At 44.0% G+C, this 23,135-nt stretch overlaps 1 protein-coding gene across 1 annotated transcript in view; it reads left to right on the top strand.

The window, feature by feature from the left end:
• Positions 1-342: 342 nt before the first annotated feature.
• BAP1 (BRCA1 associated deubiquitinase 1) overlaps positions 343-23,135 on the top strand; it is a 174,739-nt gene continuing 151,946 nt past the window's right edge. Inside the window, exons 1-4 of the mRNA XM_069206738.1 lie at positions 343-535; positions 7,192-7,221; positions 17,354-17,408; positions 18,654-18,786. Of these exons, the coding sequence (XP_069062839.1) occupies positions 499-535; positions 7,192-7,221; positions 17,354-17,408; positions 18,654-18,786 (255 nt within the window). The 5' untranslated portion in view covers positions 343-498. The remainder of the gene's footprint in view (positions 536-7,191; positions 7,222-17,353; positions 17,409-18,653; positions 18,787-23,135) is intronic.

Genomic DNA, 23,135 nt, shown 5'->3' with positions numbered 1-23,135 from the left:
TTGCTACATCAATCTTACCATGTTTGTTCATGATCGGACAAGGGCCTTTCAGATTATTTCTTAGAAAATGTGTGAAAAAAAATAATTATTAGACCTATTTTGCTACGTTTCCTAATAGTTACTAATCGTACTTGACAGAATGAATAAGAAAAATAAATTCAATATCTTACGTTAGGTATATAATTAAATGTATTTGAGTAGTAGAGTCAATTTAAAGTAGGAGTACAAAATGATAACAATCTATTTTGTTTTGCTGTAAAAGAGCTGTGCTAACTGGGAAGCTTGGACATTTCAAAATGGCGATCACCTCTTATCTTTTACAAGCCATTGCACGCCGCTCTGTTTCTGTCTCCAATTGATGACGTAATACCGTTGTGCTTTCTTAATTTTACCGAAACACTGTCTCCTGAGAAATAACTACAACCCGGGAGAGAGAAAAAACCGGGGTGGGGAGGGTGGAGCGCGGGCTGGAGATGGCGCGGAACCCTAAGCAGGAAGATGAATAAAGGCTGGCTGGAGCTGGAGAGCGACCCCGGTGAGCTGTGAGAGCAAATGGAACAGGGAATAGTTGCAGGCTTTCAATATTGCACACCTTTATTACAACTTCTTGACAGGAGCTGCTATCCATAAGAAAAGAACCGCGGTTTAGCAATTCTCCCACAGGCGTAGAACGAAGACGACGTGCTACGATACACTCTGTCACCTTTTTAAGCACTCACTTACAGTAGTGCCACCACTTACTCCCAGTTTCACACACTTACATCATACTCTCTTTTGTCACTGTCCTCTCTTAGCACTCCTCTTTTCCCTCGTGGCTACGAGTATAGCGTTTTGTTATCTCTAGTGTCCTATTCGACTGTAAGCTTTTTGGCAATAGTAATGTAGAGCAAATTGCAGTAATACAGCCTCCACTGTGTGATCATTAGGCCACATTATTTGATTATCATCTGTGTGTTTGTTTCACCCTTTCTCAGTATGTGAGTTAATTTATCCGCGTGTGACTTCGTGTCGATCTCTCGTCCTGTTTTAATCCCAGAGACAGTGCCATTTTCTTGTTGCACACTTAATCCGTTACTTGTCGGTATTAAGCGCTTTACTGGTGTAGGTTATACAATTTCGGCGTTGCTCTATTCCCCTTCTCAGTGTTTGTTGTGTACCCAGAACTTTGCTCGCGAGGGCTACAGACACTTACTGCTACCTCACCGTAATTTCTAAAATGTATTTACAGAGCCTGGAGGTGGAGGGACCAAAGCATATAACATTGATCGTTCTATTAACAGTTTAGCAGCTTGATGCTTGCTCACGCCAGGATCAGAGTGAAATATTTCGCCGGGTTGCTAGTGTTCATGCCCTGTCACTCTCAGACCAGTGGCAGTCTTCTGTAGGCTGCCAATACACATAGGTTGACCCCGTGCTGCTGATGTGGCAGCTCTGGTAAGGCTGTCATTGCTTATTCCTATTGAACATTGTTCTGTTTTGCGAGCGTGCTGTGGTGTGGTTGAGGATGGAAGCACATAATTGGTTATTTCACTGTGGTTTCTGAGAGGACAGTAGTATGAGGTTGTCAATCGCAAAGGCTAAAATGCACACCATCCATCGGTACAAAGTACTTGGTTTCATGGTACCTTCTAGTTACCACAATTCCCAAGGACTTGCATTCATTGGGCAGTGCCCGGTCGGTGAGGCATTTTTTGTGGAAAGATAACCCTGATGTAAGTTCCCTTAGAGGAAGGATTTGAATCTGCAGGATGGGTGAATTTGAATGTAAGTGTATGCCATTATCAATATAAATAGGTGTATTGGACAGAAAGGGTGCCAGAAGGGGTGAGAAGGCAGGATGTGACGTGGCAATAGATGTACGATTCGGGTGAGGATTTTGGTTTCAATATGCGCAGCTCCATTGTGATATGTAATGGATGGGTGAAGTTAGGTTTTTGTCCATCGAATGTTTTATTGTTGGTATTTATGTATTCTAAAATTATTATATTTATACACCGTTTTCTTTTTGTTTTGTTTGTTTCTCAAATGTCCAGGAGGCCACCCATTGACGCAGGGCAACACTAGTGTTTTCACCCAGGAAACATGATGTTTACATTTTAAGTCCTTTTGGGGTGACGTTTGCCGTGGGGTCCTAGTCAGGACACACATCTGGAGCGGAGGCCTGTTAGGGCTCACTGCTGGGCTGGTGGCAGGTTATTACCTACTAACCCACAGTAGCCATGCCATCCTTTTTTAGGGTCGAGTCTGCGAGTGCATGCGCTAGCGCATGCATCTCTCTCGCAATACTTTGTTTTATACAAGCCTGCCAGTTGCTTCCCATTTGTTGGCTTGTGTGACACTTTTCATTACAGCCTCGTAATGAGTCGCTGCTGTTCAAGTATCATTTCCGTTTGTCTGTGTGGAGCTGGGATCAAGCACTGATTGATTCAACTTAATCAGTGCCCGTCTGCTGCTCACAAAGTGATTGAGGTACTATGTTGTTCTTTTTAAGTTCCAGTGCCCTGCAAACAGAAGGCTTGTGACTGGAAAAAACGTGCCTAGCAGGACAAACAAAATTGCAAAGTTTGTTTTTTGTAGGTTAATTCCTTTTTTTTTTTTTTTTTTGCCACGTCTTCTTAGCTTACTTGGCACTCGTGTTTTCTTGTTTTTGCTCCTGGGAGCTTTTCTCAAAACATGATTATTTTGTTCAAAATATTGCAAAATGATATTGTTTCTTAATTATGTGTAATTTCTGAAATGATTCTTTAACGCATAATCGTGCTGTACACCCTAATCTTCGCCACTACAATTCACACCAGTCCACCCCACTACAATCCAAACCACTCACCCAAAGCAGTCCACTCCATCCCACACCACCCCAATCTAATCTGCATCACTCCAATCCAAAACAATGTGCTGCACTGCAGTCCAAAATAATCTGCCCCACTTCAGTATGCCCCAATCCAAAAGAAAATGCCCAACTCCCATCTCCCCCCTCCCATCTGCCCTGCTCAAATCTGCCTCCAACAATAGAAAACAATCTGCTTTACTCCAATCCAGAACATTTTGCCCCAGTCCACTCCAATCCAGAACAATTTGCCCCAGTCCACCCCACTCAATCCGATCCACCTCAGACCAATCAGATCTGATTCACCCCACACCATGACATATGGACTTCTGTGGTATTGGCTTGCAGTTCCCTTTGTGTCCCTTACATGACAGAATTCAGAGACTGTGTGCCCTGGAAGAAGCATGAGGCATGCTGTGGCAGTGGGTGTGTGACCAGTGGCCGCAACCAGCGTATGGTCTCCCTGCGACGTCCTGGCCTTAAAGAGAAGTTGGAGAGCTGCTGATACAGCCGCAGCTGTTACTGCCGCCCCTTCAATGCCGTCGTAACAGCGGTGGCCTCCCTGTTTCTTCACCCCAGCTGCACTTTTTTGCCAGGGAGTAGCAGACACAGGGAGCAGCCAGACAGCAGGACAGAGGTGGTGGCAGTGAATTGCCCTGAAGTGACGGCTGGGGGACACAACCAGGATCAGCAAGATTCGACAAGTAAGCACACAGTAATGAAGTGGTGAGACAGCATGCTCTTGCCCCACGTCCCCTCCACCCTTCCACCCCGTGATACCACACACAAGGGATAGGTGGTGTCCAGCCGGGGTGAGAGAAATTGGGGGTGCCTGATGGCTTGTGAAACAAGAGGTCCAAGCCCCCCTCCCACCCCCCCCTGCATTTATAGAGTATTAAGTAACAAGGCAACTGTGCTGACACTGTACTGGTCCGGACTGTGGGGGAAGGAGGGCATTGGATGCCAAAAAAATCACAACATAAGTGTAAACTCTGGCCCAGGTCTATTATTGCTCTAAGCTTTCAAATGACGCCACTTAGGATGAGTTAATTAACCAAGGTATCAGATTTCTTACAATCTCTGAGCACAGCTGGAAATGGAAGTCCTGTGTCTGGGGCAAGTGATGTCAACCGCTTAGACATAAGGAGTGTTGCCGCTATTAATCCAGCAGAACTGGGCATTACATCAGGCCATTCGCATAAGGGACACAATGTAACTCCAACAGGAGAAGTTCCCTGTGTTCCCTTAACCCCAAAAGCAGTCATTCTAAAGAACTTACGCCCCCTCCCACCCTCTTTTGGGACAGTTACATAGGATTTGCCTGACTAGATAATAAAGGGCCTGGAGCCTACAGCAGCCCACCATATCATCCAGTTGTCGTCAGAGTGTGAACACTCACTGCTTCGATGATCCAGGTGCCGTCCAGCATGCATACTTCTTCTTCCCGGAGTATAAAGTTGTCAAAGTAGAGGGCCCGGCCTTCCAGACAGGTGGCAGGTGTGGAAGCAGTATACATGCCACGCAAAGGAGGCCGTCAGCTCAGACATGTTGGTAGAGCCAAATAAGGACAGGGCGGGGCCAAGAGAGCAGCATGATAAAGCCCAATTGACACAAATAAACTGTGGATTGTCATCTTGGGCTCCATTCAAGCAATAGTTGCTGCTCTTAATCACCACGCCAACGAAATGGACGTTCAAGTTGATTTGCCGAATACCATGGCAGTTTTTGCCACGGGTATTGATGACAAGCTTGAAAAACTAAACTCTCCGATTACCCAAGTACAAGCCAGCAAGGACAACAACTTCGCCGTTTGTTCCTGCAAGGACGTGATTGACAAGCTAGCGAGGCTTACGGCAATCCTTGAAGGAGTACTCAAAGTAAATGCCAACCTTGCACCAAAGGGCATCCACTCTAGCTCCCGCTCATGCAGTGTTTCAACACTTGCCTGTGTTTATGCTGGCAGTCTTGCACAACTGAAGTCCTGTGTGAAGGAGGAAAATGGAGGGACCCCTTTGGCAATGGAGCCTTTGGGTAAGGAGGCATGTTACATGCAGGGCCCTAGCCCGAAAGGTGTGACATCACAAGGTCAAAGGCTGTACTGGGATCCACCCTCAGCAGATGTACCTCTGACAAAGAGGGAACGAAAACCTGTGAGGAAGAGCAGGAACCAACTCAACACAATGTCATCTGGAACCGGAATCCCTGTTTTAATTTGTCTTCCCAGAGAGAAGGAGACCACTATGGACACCCATGCATCACTCTGTTCTGACATGCCACTCTACACTGACAGGCCTCTCCACTACTCCATTACCACAAATGCTGTACTCTCGTCCGCTCTTTGCCGCACTTGACAACGCTCCACTCTATCACAGTTTACTCCACTCTATGCTACGTTACTCCACTCTACTCTATGCCACTCCACTCCACTGCATGACACTCCCTCTGTGCCACTCCACATCACTTTATTCCACTCTACTGTGATACCGTATGCCCCTCCACGCCCCACCCCTCACTCCACAACACACTGTTTCTCCCACAACACTCCATGACACTTTCTGCAGCTCCATTCAATAACACTCTGTGCCACTCCACGACAGTCTATTCCACCCTGTGCCACAACACTCTACTTCACGGTACGTAATTCCCTCTATTCCAGTCCACTCAACTTTACTCCTCTATACACCACAACCCTACTCCACACCACTGCGCTCTAGGACACCCCACTCTACTCCCTCCATGATACTCTACACTATGCCATGACACTAGACCACTCCATGCCACTCTCCTACGCCCCTATCTTTAATCACTACTGAAAAGTAGCCATGGTGTACAACATTGCTGAAACACATTGGCAAAGCCAATATCTATTGCATAGGTGACACCTATTGGCTTTTCCAATGTTTGTTTACCCCATACCTTCTCTGTGTTCTTTTAAATCTTTCAAGCGATGTCTCCTTGCATAATTTTTCCTCCTTCCGTGCCATCAGTTGATGCTTTAGATTCTCAGTTGCCATGTCTTACGTAGACCTGGGCGGAGTTCGTGGAGTTGTGGAACTCCGCGAAGTGCCCAAAAACTGTGCTGTGCTACGCGGAGTTCCGCAAGTGGCAGGGTGTGTTAGGTTGTGCCATTTGTCCTGATTTTTAGCGCCGGGCGTTTATCCCATGCTGAAAACTCAGTGTGAACGGCTTCCTGTGCAGCACTTTAAGGTGCTGCTTCTTTTCTGCCACTCAAGTTGATTTTGTACTCGAGCAGCAGCTACCTCAATGCGAACGGAAGGTTTCTCAGTGCAAGCGGTCGCAACCATTCTGTGACCACTCGCGTTGAGAAATCTCGGCAGGAGGTGGTCTTGAGTAAGATTTTCCTTACCCGAGCTCGCCAACTCACCGTTGACGAGCGTGAGCGAGGAAAAAACTCCACTCTGCCCCACTACAGATTTTTTATTTTTATTTTATTTTTTTAGCTCTGTGCAGAATGGGAAAAACTCAGCGAGCGGAGTTTACCGTCCACCCATAGTCTTATGCTCTCTTTGTTTAGCACCTTTCCTTCACTTCCGTCCTCTGCACCACTCTGCCTACCCTTACTGACCTCTTGCTAGCTTTCTTACTTGCCAGCAAAACCAAATTTCTTTTTAGTTGTCTCTTACCCTACATCTCACATCTTTGTGATCCTTGTGACATGCCTGTTATTTTTGGTCCACTTAGCAATCTGTTGCATCATCTTTCTCTGTTGGTCCCCCTTTTGTTCACTCTGTGTCCTAAGAATTTCTTGTACTTTCTTTGCATCCTAGTCTTAACTTGCACCTTCTCTGCTTTCCAAGCAATACCTTGCAGGCCCTCCCCCACACCCCCCCCCCCCCCGATTTTCTATTTTCCCTCTATCTAGCCATTGCTTGCATATTCTTTCTGTCACCTGCCCAAATGTCATGAACCTTCTGCCTTTTACCCATTTCTATTGTGTTAGTTTATCATCCAGGTATCCCTGGTTCCCAGTCTATGCTGTTAGGTATCCATCATTCTTTTGTCCGTCTCATGCACTTTCTTGCTTGATATCACCTTGCATCCTCTGTCTGTCCATCAGTATATTCCCAATGGTGTTTGTTACTCCCTTCTATTACTCATGGTCTTTATGTCCCTGTATTTTTTCTCTGCCTCTTTTGCTTTGCCATGTGTTTATTGTTCCATGTAAATGCTTTTTTATCCCCAATACTCCTTCCTTTTAAAAAAAAATTCTCAGTACCCTAGTTTTTTTCTGCACGTGCCTGTGGCACAAAGTGCAAGTACTATTAGACCTTAAGATGCTTTTGTGCTAACAGGTAACTGTTTAATTTCAAATTCTTATTAACGTTTTTTGTTTTTCCATTTAGGTCTATTCACACTTTTAGTTGAAGACTTCGGTGAGTATGAGTTCTCCAAGTGTATTGGTAATGCATATTGGGATCCCTTTAAGTTTGGTGTTCAAGATATCATTTGAAACAGGTTTTCTCATCAGACAGGCGCATAGTAGTGAACTGTATGGATGCTTGATAGTAGAAGGCTGTTTGAATCAAGGGGTAATGTGTTAATTGATGACACTCAATATCTCAGGTAATGGAAGTTCACTTGGTTTGTTTGCCTTGTGAATCTTTGCTGCTGTATATGCAGTCTTCTGGAATGCCTTGGAAGGTTCATATTTGTTTTTGCTCACTATGGAGGAGGGGGGGTGTGATGGCCATCTCGCAGGGTAAGAAAGCTACTGTGAGCCCATAGCACTTACACTGGATATGGCACTGATTAGCTTCAAGGAAAGTAGGGTTGACCTGGAGAAGGCAATTATATTTGTCGAAACCCAGTGAGCTACATGTAGCACATTGAAGTATGCATACACCAACAGAGGTGTGGAATTTATTAAAATATCTACTTGTCCAGGGGACAGGTTGCTTCTCAAATCTACTTGTCCTGTAAAAAGATCTACTTGTCCCTTTGGTGCCATGTAGTGTGGCGACAAATTATGGCAGCAATTAATAGCCTCTCTGATTATGCCAGGGCTACTACCATAGTAGGGCTTGAATACTTGGAGTTTCAATCCCTACTGTAGCAATTTCCTTATTTTGCCACCTTTCTGCAGATCTGCATACTGGGGCTGGAGGAAGCAGTAAGCAATAGTTCCAGGGCTGGAATGCCTTTGAGTCTGCAAACCTACTAACCTGCATGTTTTTAAAGATTTTTACCAGCTTCTCTCTAATATTTTCCCATAATAAGAAAGGTTGGACATTTACTCCTGACAATGGCAGAATTAGAACTTCTTCCAGGGTTGGGAAGAAAGTGGCTGGAGGGAAAATGAACTTGCAAATGCTCAATAGATTTTCACATGAGCAAATCTACACATCGTATTTACCCACTCTAAAATACAGTTCACAAATATTTTATAGGGGTACGACATATACCATGGGTGCACTTTTGTGACTTTCTTTAAGAATTTGGGGCCACAAGTAGGTAGGTTCAGATTTGTGAACGGCAAATTGCGAGTCGCAAATCCGAATGTAGGATGGTGTCCTTGACACCATCTGTGATTCGCAAGGGCTTCGCAAATGCCCACATCATGAATAATCATGAGGTGGGTCGCAATTTGCGACCCCCTCAAGAATGGTGGAATGCTGGAGACAGCAGACCACCATGTCTGTGACTGCTTTTCAATAAAGCAGTTTTTTTGTAATGCAGCCCGTTTTCCTTAAAGGAAAACGAGATGCATAACAAAAACGAAAAATGAAACGTTTTCGTTTCATTTTTTCAGAGCAGGCAGTGGTCCACAGGACCACTGCTTGCTCTGAAAAAATGTTTACAGTGACATTCACAATGGGAAAGGGGTCCCATGGGGATCCCTTCCCTTTTGCGAAAGTGTTAGCACCCATTTGAAATGGGTGCAAACTGCGATTGGTTTGCGCCCGCGTTCGCAAAACAATCCTACATTGCACTGCAAGTTGCAATTAGGAAGGGAACACCCCTTACTAATTGCGAGTCGCAAACCCGTTTTGTGATTCGGTAACCAGGTTACTGAATCGCAAAACTGGGTTTGTGCATCGCAATGTGCTTTTTGCACGTCGCAAACAGCGAAAGTCGCTGTTTGCAACATGCAAAAAGCTACCTACATGTGGGTCTTGATCCCTAATTAGGTCTGTTGTTAACAAAGACATTTTGTTTTTATTAAACGTCTATTTCTCTCTCTTTTGGCTGGCTTTACTGTGAGTGAACGCATTCTGCTCTTCCACAAGGAGCATATTGCCACACAAAGTAGTTTTGTTCAGTGTCAGGAACTACAGTGGCAATCAGTGACGTAACGAAACTGGAGGGTGCCCCTTTGCAAAGAACATGGAGGAGCCCCCTCTCCAGACTCACTCAGGGCAGGTGCTGTGCTGACGGGGCCCCCTGGAGGGCGGCTGCGGGGCCTTTGTTATGCCGCTGGTGGCAACGTGGGCTTTAAGAGTTCAAAAACTTTTTTGGGGGGGGGGTTTTGCCAATGTTTGTTACAATGTTGAGGGCCTGGTAGCTCCCACAACAATAAAGTGTTACAAAAGCCATGTCAAAACAAGACACGCATTGATGAAACTAAAAGACTTATAAAAATATGTCAGATCAGTTGGCTTTGTCAGTGTTTGTTTATTTTCATGCTTCCCATAATCGTGTTGAAAATGGTTACACTGATTTTCCATTAGAAATATTTTTGGGAAATACTAGCATGCATCAACACATTTTACTAAATGACACTTCATTTGCATATAATCAGAGAGCATTCTGGGAGCATTATACTTAGCCTCTTAGCCTAAACTTTTCAAACATGTGTGTACATGTTTTTTTGTTTTGTACTGGAACAACGTCAGTAGTGAAGTGTGACCTTAAAACATTTATTTACAGCACGCACCCTAATAATGAAGGCTTTCAAATAATGAACCATAAATACAAGTTCGAACAGCATTATCTTTTGGAAACACATTACCTCAACTGCAGAGAGTTCAACTCTCTATAAACAAGCAGCCAAAGGGTTTGTGCTGCAGGGGGTTGGGCCTACTTGTCCCAAGGACAAAGTAAACATAAAAACTTGTTGCCCTTGACCCCAAACAAGATGTCCCGGGCGTCGGGTGATAGGAATTCCACATCCCTGACCAAAATCCCTTGGTCATCCAGCTGTTGTGGATGCCAACAAAAAGGCAAGGGTGCCAGCTAAGCCTGCCATGCACACAAATATGGATAGTTTCGCAAAAGGAGAACAATTTATGAGAATAGCGTTTTGGCTGGCACAGGCTTTGTAGACCCATCGACGATTGTGTTGAACCTTCAACAACTGATATTGAATAACTACAAGATAGAGACAGAAAGGGATGCTTTACATCTCTGCCATACCTTAGATGGGACATGGACAAGCTATGAGGCAGTGCAACTGAAGCCAAACAAACCTTGGGAGTTGAGGACCTATCTTTGAGTCTTTGTATATAATTTAGGAAATGTGGTGGGCCTTAAAAATCTGTTATGTGATTAGAGCACCACTATGGAAAAACAGTTTACGCAGAGCCTTTGTGTCGATCAGGGTAGGTGGTTGGCGGAATACATGGAGTTCTTTATTCTAACTTTGTTTACAAATGTAGGTACAATCAAAGGCAACAGATAGACAAAACTTACTTGCAGCTCACCATCACAGAGGCAGCCCTTATGAATTTGCTTTGGAATGGTTTACGGTCTGTATACAGGTCTTCTGATATACAGTGAATGTACTAACCAAAGTTATGGTGCAAGAAGAATGGTGTGATAATGATAGTGGACTTCTACAGGGAGTGCAGAATTATTAGGCAAATGAGTATTTTGACCACATCATCCTCTTTATGCATGTTGTCTTACTCCAAGCTGTATAGGCTCGAAAGCCTACTACCAATTAAGCATATTAGGTGATGTGCATCTCTGTAATGAGAAGGGGTGTGGTCTAATGACATCAACACCCTATATCAGGTGTGCATAATTATTAGGCAACTTCCTTTCCTTTGGCAAAATGGGTCAAAAGAAGGACTTGACAGGCTCAGAAAAGTCAAAAATAGTGAGATATCTTGCAGAGGGATGCAGCACTCTTAAAATTGCAAAGCTTCTGAAGCGTGATCATCGAACAATCAAGCGTTTCATTCAAAATAGTCAACAGGGTCGCAAGAAGCGTGTGGAAAAACCAAGGCGCAAATTAACTGCCCATGAACTGAGAAAAGTCAAGCGCGCAGCTGCCACGATGCCACTTGCCACCAGTTTGGCCATATTTCAGAGCTGCAACATCACTGGAGTGCCCAAAAGCACAAGGTGTGCAATACTCAGAGACATGGCCAAGGTAAGAAAGGCTGAAAGACGACCACCACTGAACAAGACACACAAGCTGAAACGTCAAGACTGGGCCAAGAAATATCTCAAGACTGATTTTCCTAAGGTTTTATGGACTGATGAAATGAGAGTGAGTCTTGATGGGCCAGATGGATGGGCCCGTGGCTGGATTGGTAAAGGGCAGAGAGCTCCAGTCCGACTCAGACGCCAGCAAGGTGGAGGTGGAGTACTGGTTTGGGCTGGTATCATCAAAGATGAGCTTGTGGGGCCTTTTCGGGTTGAGGATGGAGTCAAGCTCAACTCCCAGTCCTACTGCCAGTTCCTGGAAGACACCTTCTTCAAGCAGTGGTACAGGAAGAAGTCTGCATCCTTCAAGAAAAACATGATTTTCATGCAGGACAATGCTCCATCACACGCGTCCAAGTACTGCACAGCGTGGCTGGCAAGAAAGGGTATAAAAGAAGGAAATCTAATGACATGGCCTCCTTGTTCACCTGATCTGAACCCCATTGAGAACCTGTGGTCCATCATCAAATGTGAGATTTACAAGGAGGGAAAACAGTACACCTCTCTGAACAGTGTCTGGGAGGCTGTGGTTGCTGCTGCACGCAATGTTGATGGTGAACAGATCAAAACACTGACAGAATCCATGGATGGCAGGCTTTTGAGTGTCCTTGCAAAGAAAGGTGGCTATATTGGTCACTGATTTGTTTTTGTTTTGTTTTTGAATGTCAGAAATGTATATTTGTGAATGTTGAGATGTTATATTGGTTTCACTGGTAATAATAAATAATTGAAATGGGTATATATTTTTTTTTGTTAAGTTGCCTAATAATTATGCACAGTAATAGTCACCTGCACACACAGATATCCCCCTAACATAGCTAAAACTAAAAACAAACTAAAAACTACTTCCAAAAATATTCAGCTTTGATATTAATGAGTTTTTTGGGTTCATTGAGAACATGGTTGTTGTTCAATAATAAAATTAATCCTCAAAAATACAACTTGCCTAATAATTCTGCACTCCCTGTATTTGACACAGATCTGAAAATTGACCTGCATTGTCATTGGAAAGTCTTCTGTGTAAATAAATACATTAAAAAAAAACATATGGGTAAAAGAGCATTACCTCTCCTTTGCTGTTACCAACAGGGTCAGTCTGTGAAATCAAGGGGACTAGGCAGTTTTTGGGTATACACTGAAAGGTAATGCATTATTTGATAGCATTAAGGAACTGCAAGCCATATTCTGTCAATCTTATTATTGTACTGGCCCATGTGGCTTGGGTTGTTGTTTAGGGGAGGCACTGTTGTCACATTTCTGTGTATGTCTATGCTTCTGAAAAGGCATTAGGACTGTCAAAAAATAATAATTTTGGGGTAAGGCAAGGATGTGGAACTTAATAGAATATCTACTTGTCCTTGGGACAGGTTGATTCTTAAAACTACTTGTACTGTAAAATAATCTACTTATCCCTTTGGTACCATTTAGTGCGGTGACAAATTATGCCAGCAATCTTGTTAAGTAAAAGCACTGATAACAGCCTCTTATTATTCCAGGGTGTAGAGAAGTGCCCTTTTGGCATGGTTACCCTCCCTCTTCCCACCCCCCAACCTCCCCCCTCCAGACACATTTTGCCTGATATTGATGCTAACTTGAGAGTGTGCTGGGATCCTGCTAACCAGGCCCCAGCACCAGTGTTTCGTTCAACAATTGGCACACCCCTGGCACATAGTTACTTCCCCTGAAGAAGTTACCAGTGGTACCAAGGGCCCTGTGACCAGGAAGGGTCCCTAAGGGCTGCAGCATATATTGTGCCACCCTAACGGACCCCTCCCCAAACACATGCACACTGCCAATGCAGCTTGTGTGTGCTGGTGGGGAGAAAAAGGCAAAGTCGATATGGCATCCCTCTCAGGGTACCATACCCACAAACCACTGCCTGTGGCATAGGTAAGTCACCCCTCTAGCAGGCCTTATAGCCCTAAGGCAGGTTGCAGTATACCACAGGTGAGGAAAGCCTGAGCAATATGCCCTTACAGTGTCTAAGTCCATTCTTAGATGTTGTGAGTTCAGCGCGTTTATATTACGAACATGGGCTGGGAGTTTGTCTTCATGAACTCCACTGAAGTCTGGTAAGTTTGTTATCAAACTTCTCAGCACAATAAACCCACACTAGATGTATTTAAAAATGCACCCGGGGGGCATCTTAGATGCATTTTAGCCAAACTTCTAGTACAGGACTGACCGGTCTGTGCCAGCCTGCCACTTCGGGCCAAGTTTCTGACCACATGGGGTGAGAGCCTTGATGCTCTCTATGGCCAGCAACAAAGCCTGCACTGGATGGAGGTGCTTCACACTCTTCCCCCCCCTCCCCTTGCAGGAACTGCAACACCTGGCTGTGAGCTTCAAAGGCTCATTCGTCTTGTTACAGTGCCCCAGGACACTCCAGCTAGTGGAGATGCCCACCCCAACCCCCCACCCCTCCCCTGGGACAAAGCCCCACTTTTGAAGGCGAGTCAGGTGGGAACGTTAGGAAAAACAAGGAGTGTCTTCTGCTAGGACCACCCCTAAGGTGTCTCTTGAGCTGAAGTGACCCCCTCCTTGCAAAATCCTCCATCTTGGTTTGGAGGACAGGGACCAATAGGGTTAGGTCTGTGTTTACCCCCCACTCCTCTGCCCAGCCCCCAAAGGGAGTGGACTCCGGAAAGGGTGTAGTCATCCTCGGGGCCCGGAGCCATTGGCCACTGTCCTCTGACCCCTATACCGCCTCTAAATCATGGATTTAAGGGTTGCCCTGAACCTAGGTCGTCATATTTCTAGTGACCTCAAGAAGAAAGAAGGGCTGCTAAGCTGACCCCCAGCAGAGAAGACTGAAGACACCAACTAATTTGGCCCCAGTGCTACAGGCCTGTCTCCAGCTTCTGAAGCACTGCTACAAAAAGGTGACACATCCTGCAGGACCAGCGACCTCTTAAAAGACCCAAAAGGACTGCCTGCACTCCAGAGGACCAAGATTTCCTGTGGACAGTGGCCCTGTCCAGAAAGAAACTCCAGCAAAGGACTCCAGAACCTCCCTGGATCTGGGAGTCCTGCCCACTCTGCACCCTACGCCCTCTGCCCATGTCCAGGTGGCCCAACCAACTAAAGCTGATTTCCCCCCCCCCACCCCTCCTGTCCAACACGACGACGCCTGCAGCCTAAATCTGGAGGACTCCCCTGAACTCGAGAGAACCAAACGAAGATTCCAGACACCTAAAGGTACCCCTACACCTGCAGCCCCCTGGCCTTGGTGAATCAGACCACCGGTCCAGTAATGTTCAGCAGGCAGCCCTCCTCCATGTCCAGGCTGTGGTTTTTCGGAACCAACCCCGTGGACCTAGCCTACAGCATCTTTGTGACCCTAAGGGTCCCCCTATTCAGAAGCATTGGGAGCCCAATGATAAGCTTCCACCCGGCCACCCCTGTGCCGCTTAGGGTGTGTGTTTGGTGCCGACCTGTAACCCCCGGTGTTCACCTAGACCCCTCTAGTCTGCCTTCTGAAGATGCGGGTTCTTGCCTGCTAGCTGATCTTATTCGAGTGCCCCCAGTCTCCATAGGAATCCATTTTAAATGTGACAGCAACTTTGACCTCTGCACCTGGCTGGCCCGTGTTGCTGGTGGTAAGTGTTTGGGGTTAACTTGAACCCTGGCCTGTGGACATCCTAACCCCTGAGTCTGGAATTGTAAGTCTGGTACTAACCCCAAAAACTATACTAACTTTTCTTTTCCTCCAGAACTCTCTTTGAAAATTGCACTGTCAACTTTTAAAACCGATATTTGCTATTTTCTTGAAAACCCTTTAATTTGCCAAATTGAAACAAAGTGGTATTGATAAATATGTATTATCTACTTTAGCCTCTGTTAAACCTTTGCAGAACCCCCGGACTCGGTGCACATTATATCTCATTTTGATATACAATATACAGAGCCAGCTTCCTACACAGGGATAATGCTATAGCAAGGCATGAATACCAGCAGTTTCAAGCCCTTCTATAGCTATTTTCTCTTTTCGGCACCTTTCTGAAGATCTACTTATTGGGTATGGAGTAACAAGTAAGTAATAGTTCCAGGGCTGGAATGCCTTTGAGTTGATATAAACCCACTAACTTGTACTTTTTGAGGATTTTCACCAGCCCTTCTCTAATCTTTTCCCATGTTCAGAGAGGTTGGAAATGTACTCCTGACAAGGACAGAAGTAGAAGTTCTTCCAGGGTTGTGAAAAGTGGTCAAAGGGAAAGTGGACTTGTAAACACTCAATAGATTTTTGTATTGGCAAATCTACGCATGCATGTTTGCTTGTGCTAAAATACAGTTCACAAATACTTTCTAGAAGTCCAATTTCCTGGTCTACTTCTGTAAATTTGTGTGAATTCATGAAAGACACAAATAAAAAGACCTATACCATATACATATATTTTTTTGTGCTTTTTGCCAATGTTTGTTACAGTGGTGAGGGCCTGGCATCTCTCGCAACAAAGTGTTTCTTGAGTGGTAAGACTCAGATCTGTGTGCTAGGTGTGTTAGGGTGCTGTCCTTTTTCCGTATCCTCTAGGAATGCCCTATAATTCAGCAATACTGGAAGGGGATGGCATAAATTATGGCCCAAGTCATGGTTCTCACTGTACCACTGGAGGCCAGGTAGTATGTACTACGCATAACAGGAGATAAAGTGTGGCCCAGATATCAGAGGATCTGGTTTTAATTTTAGCAGTCAGGTTGACTAAGGGGAACATTGTGAATGGGTGTGGAACGAACAGACCCCCCAAGTGTCCAAAATTGGGAGAATGTTTTAGACTGGTGCCAGCGAGCGAAGCAGGTGATATAACAAAGTTGAGGCTATCAGAGAAAAAATGAGAAAGTATGAAACCTATGGAGTGCTTACAGGGAAACATGAATGGTCACTATGAGGGGTTAGGGTGGCATTTGTGGACTGGGAGTGTGCCTAATGCAAATAGTACTTGTTCTAGGTCAGAAATGTAAGTATGCAGTCCATATAGTTGTGTGGTATTAATCACAATTATAATGATATTGTAACTTTTCTTTGCAATATTTCAAATTACTCGTCCAAGATTGTACCAATTTCTGTGCACTGAGAAACTGTTAGATAATAAGATTTTTAAAAAACCCAATAAAGTGTTACTAAAGCCATGACAAAACAAGACATGCACTGAAAAAAACAAAGACTGAAAACCAATGTCGGATCAGTTGGCTTTACCATTGCTTGTTTATTTTCATGTTTCCCATAATCTTGTTGAAAATGGTTACACTGGTTTTCCATTATGAATATTTTTTTAAATACTAGAATTAATCAGCACCTTTTTAATAAATGTAATTTAGCGCAACTTTTTTTCCTAATTGGATTTTTTATTCTGAACATTTTATTTTGAAAGAATCATCAATCCTGCTTAGAAGCTTCTGCAAACATTTGCATCTAATCATGGAACATTCTGGCAGCATTACACATAGCCTCATATTGTTAAACCTTTGAAACATGTATGTAAAAATTTTTTTAATTCTTTTATTTTTACTGGAACCACTGTCAGTAGTGCAGCTTGACCTTAAAACGTTTATTTAGAGCGCTTACTCTAATAATAAAGGCTTTTCATTAATGAACCATAAATACAAGTTCCACTAGCATTAACATATAGCTATAAATATTAACTCAACTGCAGACATTTCCTTCCTGGTAAACTGACAGCTTAAGGGTTTGTGCTACAGGGGGCTGGGCCTACTTGTCCCGAGGAAGAACTAAATATGGAAACTTGTTGTCCTTGACCCAAAACAATATGGCCTGGGGGTCAGGCTATAGGAATTTCACACCCCTGGCAGAGGCAAAAAAAGGATATTTGGAGATCGTGGGGGCTGACTGACGTAGAACAGAACATTGGAGCTTGACCATTTTGTAGAAGAACTCCTATTTGGCGGGATAGTATTGAGCAGGATCTTCATATGAGTGTGAGCACCACATAAAGTCCCTCCAGGTAATCTTACTCAAAGCACGATCACTTGGAAGGATTTTGATGACAAACGTATGTTCTATAAAGTTGGGTGATGAGTAAATTAATCTTTCAGTTAGTCTTGACTCCTGTCTAATTCTGCAGCAATGCTTCCTTCAGTACCATCGCTCATTGTATTAAGACTGTTCTTCTTTTTCAGGAGTGAAAGGGGTGCAAGTGGAAGAGATTTATGATTTACAGAGCAAATGTCAGGGGTAAGCTAACCTTTTCACTGCCAGTCCATTGACTTGGAGATGAGAGAATTCATACGTAATCCTGCTGACTAATATTGGATGCGGGGTATGTTGCTTTTAAAATAGTCTTATTTGGCCACATTATCTCAGCAAATTAGGCACAGTTTCAATGTTTTACGTCATTGATTTTTTTGAGTAAATTTTACCTCTTCATTACACCATTGTTGTCTAAATATTGTCTTAAAAAAATACTTGTCCTAAATATTGTTAACAAAAACATAACCCATCGATGATAACAGTGGAAAAAAAACATTCTCCCAGCAGAGTGATATGTTTCTGAGCAATAGTAAGACCACGGTATTTGTCAGGCAATATTTTTGTTTTTGATATGCTGACAGGCAACCCTTACGGTTGAAATACAATTATGTGCTACATTTTATATCTTGCGTTTAGCAGTTTAAAACATGTCAGATTTGATCAAACGTAGACCTTACGTCTTAGTCTCAAAGTAAGCATTAGCAATCTGAATCTTTTGTTGAGAATTGTTTTGTTATCTCAGTTCAAATAACCCCTGCACTCAATGTTCAAGTCAGAAGTTAAAGAAGTAAGTGCCCTCCGCAAAGTATTGTAATTGAGGCGTTAAACTATTATAAATCTAGACTTTGGGGATGTTTAGATCAAAACCTTAAATTAGTGTGAAGGTACATTTGAATATCTGTTCATGGTAACGTTCTCTGCTTCAACAGCATCACCTGCCCAAGGGCCATACTTGAATGCACAACTTGTAGATAGGGTCTGGCATCTAGGTGCTGACCTTGGAGCCAGGATACAATAGTTTCTAACCTAAAGTCCTTTGCATGACACATAAATCGCAAATAAAAATACATAACTTGTTCGTCTTGTGCCTGGAATTGAAAGTATATAAATATCAGCTTGTAGTTTGTGCTATTTGAATATTCCCTCCCTCCTCAACACTTTATTCTGGTTTCTTTATTCTGGTCTTTACAGTCCCATGTTCTATGTAAACGACTCTTATTTGAGATGCTTCTGCTGCAAGTGAAGATTTTTCTGTGAAGTATTGTGCTATTATTTTATGACAAGCTTTACACTATATGAAATACCCAAACTAATACAAAATAAATGTTTTGTAGAAGCCATTTATCCGGAAACAATCGCAGTTGTGCGTATGCTTTTTAGTTTATGTTCACTGGATTTTGTCCCCCCAGTTGACGCTTACTTTCTGTATTATTTATTTTTTAATCTCAGTCCAGTGTATGGTTTCATCTTCCTGTTCAAATGGATCGAAGAACGACGTTCCCGCCGGAAAGTGTCCACACTTGTGGACGAGACATCTGTGATGGATGATGAGATTGTCAATAACATGTTCTTTGCTCACCAGGTATGCTGAATGACGAGAATATCTTGTGAGTTTGTGGATTGATTGACGGGTCTCAAGTTGTTTGTTATAAGAACTTTGGGTGCCGGAGGCTGATGGTTCTATTTTATCTCTCTATTTACTGAAATAACAGAAACATCTGTTTTTATTCAGAAGTCCATGAGATGTGCCATCTTATGTTCTTGGTTCCTCCGACAGTGGTGCTACACTATAGGCTTTTTGCTGGTTTCTTGATGTACTAGGTACATCTTTATTCTGTGGCTTTGCATTGTTTTTCCTGAAAGATGTATCTTGTGTTCTCATCTCTCGCATCAGTCATGTTCACTGTTTGCTATGAATGAAAGTGTCTCAAGACTCCATAACAATAATTCTCAGGCAAAACCCTTTTCTGCTACCCAATCTTGCACGATGGCTTAGTTGTATTACATTTTAAGTGTTCAATCAATGTGCCCAGGAATGAACAAATACAGTATTTTTATAAAACTGGTTGAAATTCAACAGCAGTGGTAAACACACAATGACTTACCTCGACAAGGGCTTCTAAGCTAGTTCAAAATTACAAGCTGACAAGCCATGTTCAGTCTCCCAGATTTAAATGTAAACAGCTCCTCTTTTAACCGTTAGCACTATAACTCGCAATCCAAACAAAGATCTTACTCTGGTAAAGCGAGGTGGAAACACATGACAAATGAGAGGGCTCCAATTTTTTTTTTCCAGAAACAAAATTATAAACGTATGCACTTAAAACTGTGAAAGTCAGTGCACTTTTTGAAGTGAAATATTTTCATACAAATATTTCCTTCACTGTGAAACCACTGAGGACAGTAGTTGGGCCAGGTTTTTGCTTGAATCTTGCCTATTTGGTTTTTGTGTCAGAGAGCAATCTTAAGACTGATCGACTAGTGGGTTTTGAAGGAGTTGCAATTGTGACAGATTCTGAGAAACGAGGCTGGGAATTATTAGGTCTAAAGGAGACATTGAAGGGGAACGCTAAGTACTTGTTAGTTTGAGAACTCTTCTCGGACTGCAAATCTGGAAATGAGACCAGTCCGACCCAGTACCCCTCCAGAACCTTCGAGTGTCAGTAACAATAGACTCACTTATCCCCTTCTACTTTAATGGTATGCCCTCCAGGGTGGGGTGAGATACATCATTGGTAAGGAAGGATGTCTTGCAAGGAAGTATCCATGCTTCAGGTGTGGCCTATGTTTGGTGGGTAAGTTCCTACCTTTCCTAGAAGAATGTTGTTCCATATTCACTTTAGTTGAGTCACAGATCCTGAAACACTGTACCGGTTTCAGAGCTTCACAGACTAGAAAGTCTAAGTAGTGGAGTGGAAACAACTTTAATTGGGAAGTCGGATCACCGCTTTAGTTATCGCCCTCAACAGTCCTTCTCTCATCCTCTGCAGAGGCTATTCTGAAGGTGTATGTACTAGCTGTGCCCAACAGTGCCTTTATCAGATTCTAGCCATTACTAGGATTCCTGCTTCCCAGCTACCTGTGTACTGCAAATTTGCCATATGTTATGTAGAGGTGATCCTCTTCTTCCTTCCACAATAAGGGAGTCACTAGCATACACTGTTGCCAAGATTAGGGGTCAATGACTCTCTTTGCAAGTTGCCTTGGAAGTTGGCTGGTGTTGCCCTAACTCTGGAGTTGAGATGATGCTAACTCGTGGGGTGGGACAGCCGCCCCACTGTGTGTTAAACACCAATGTCCATTAAGCAGTGAGGGATTATCCGAGAAATCGGTTATTGTGGGTTTGACTTGATTGGCAATTCCTTACGTTGCCTTGTAATTCTAACGTGAAAAGTATACAGTCCAATATTATTCCTCCAGATCTTATAATTCTGACTTAAGTGACCATCCATCATGGGGGGCCTATGTGCCCTTCCCTTGGCTGTCTTCTAGGACACTGGCATTGAATCACCCTGCTGGTGGCGATCCCTTTTCACTTTCCCTTTTTTTTTCCCCCCCCCCTAGAGTCATGGATAGAGAGCGCATCAAAATGTCGGCCCATTACCCTGTAAGCATGCAGAGTTATTGTGTAGGAAGCTGGCTCTCTATGTGGTGTATCAATAACTAGGTATACAGTGTAAAGAGTCCAGGGGTTCCCCTATGACTGGACAGGGGCTTGCTATGCAATCCCAAAGTGCTCTATTTGGAGGTAGTGTGGTCGAGGAGTGCAAGACACAGAGGAGTGAAGACATCGACAAATACATACAATAGCCAATAAATAAAAGGCACGACTCAAGAAGAAGATCCACATCAATTTATAAAAATAGCAAGTATCTTTATATACGTTTAGGCATCCGAGAAAAATTGTCCATGTAACTACGTTTTTAATTATAATTCTTTTCACTTTAAAAAATGGGCACATAGTGCAATTTCTGAGTCCTGCGTTGTTATCCTATGGGTGGAAAAACAAGTTCTGGAAACAGGTATAGTACAGCGACTTACAAGACCAATCTGCAGGAGTTAAGGTGAGTGGTGGGCAAGGTCCAAGGCAGCACCAGCAGTACACCACCAGCGGCACGAGGGCTGCCTTGTGCAGGGTGCAAAACAGCATTGGATGCCCACTGTGTTTCAATGGAGATCGATCACTGCAAAGAAAGGCTGCAGCCTCTGGCTAGGGAGCCAGTCGAGCTAAACCAACAGTGAAGCTCAGGCTTCCCGGTGCTCACGCACAGGTAAGCACATTTGGTCCTCTTCTCCATGGCCCAGGGGAGATGGGTGCAGAGGTGTCTTTAGATGTTGGGTTTTCCTTACCGGAGAGGTCGCGGTGGAAGGGGGCTGCGTGCGGAGACTGCAAGTGTTCTTGTGGAGTCCAGGAGGGCTGAAACAATTCTGGAGGGCTGGAGAACCTTGTTGGCACAGGTGGGCAAGTTCAACTCGGGCTGTAGGTGACTGGTGTAGTGGTGGCTTCAGGTAACACCCTTCCCAGAGCAGGCTTTGTTGCTGACCGCCTGAAAGCAAAGGACCTCACCTTAGACGGCCATACTCTTGTCTGGAGGTGGCAGGCTGGCTCAGACTAGTGAGCAAACGTACCAGAGGCTGATAGGTTTTCAGGGGGCACCTCTAAGGTGCCCTCTGGGAGCATATATTGATCAAGCCATCACTGGGATCAGTGTGGGTTTATCAATACAAGATGTTTGATACCAAACATCCCTATCTTCAGTGAAGCCATCATGTAGCTAGGGAATTCTTATTGACAAGTGTCCAGCAAATGTACTTCAAAATGGCTTCACAGCCCACTTACTACGTCCAAGAATCGCTAACACATAGCAAGGGCAAATCTGCTCTTGCAGATATGCTTTCACGTGTAATATAATGCACCCTGCCTTAGGGCTGGAAGACCTGCTGTAGGGGTGACTTACATATACAGGGAGTGCAGAATTATTAGGCAAATTAGTATTTTGACCACATCATCCTCTTTATGCATGTTGTCTTACTCCAAGCTGTATAGGTTCGAAAGCCTACTACCAATTAAGCATATTAGGTGATGTGCATCTCTGTAATGAGAAGGGGTGTGGTCTAATGACATCAACACCCTATATCAGGTGTGCATAATTATTAGGCAACTTCCTTTCCTTTGGCAAAATGGGTCAAAAGAAGGACTTGACAGGCTCAGAAAAGTCAAAAATAGTGAGATATCTTGCAGAGGGATGCAGCACTCTTAAAATTGCAAAGCTTCTGAAGCGTGATCATCGAACAATCAAGCGTTTCATTCAAAATAGTCAACAGGGTCGCAAGAAGCGTGTGGAAAAACCAAGGCGCAAAATAACTGCCCATGAACTGAGAAAAGTCAAGCGTGCAGCTGCCACGATGCCACTTGCTACCAGTTTGGCCATATTTCAGAGCTGCAACATCACTGGAGTGCCCAAAAGCACAAGGTGTGCAATACTCAGAGACATGGCCAAGGTAAGAAAGGCTGAAAGACGACCACCACTGAACAAGACACACAAGCTGAAACGTCAAGACTGGGCCAAGAAATATCTCAAGACTGATTTTTCTAAGGTTTTATGGACTGATGAAATGAGAGTGAGTCTTGATGGGCCAGATGGATGGGCCCGTGGCTGGATTGGTAAAGGGCAGAGAGCTCCAGTCCGACTCAGACGCCAGCAAGGTGGAGGTGGAGTACTGGTTTGGGCTGGTATCATCAAAGATGAGCTTGTGGGGCCTTTTCGGGTTGAGGATGGAGTCAAGCTCAACTCCCAGTCCTACTGCCAGTTCCTGGAAGACACCTTCTTCAAGCAGTGGTACAGGAAGAAGTCTGCATCCTTCAAGAAAAACATGATTTTCATGCAGGACAATGCTCCATCACACGCGTCCAAGTACTCCACAGCGTGG

Source organism: Pleurodeles waltl, chromosome 9, assembly GCF_031143425.1.
Source record: "Pleurodeles waltl isolate 20211129_DDA chromosome 9, aPleWal1.hap1.20221129, whole genome shotgun sequence".
Classification (NCBI taxonomy): domain Eukaryota; kingdom Metazoa; phylum Chordata; class Amphibia; order Caudata; family Salamandridae; genus Pleurodeles; species Pleurodeles waltl.
Note: the sequence above shows the minus strand (reverse complement) of the source record. Positions and strands in the feature narration are given on the sequence as shown.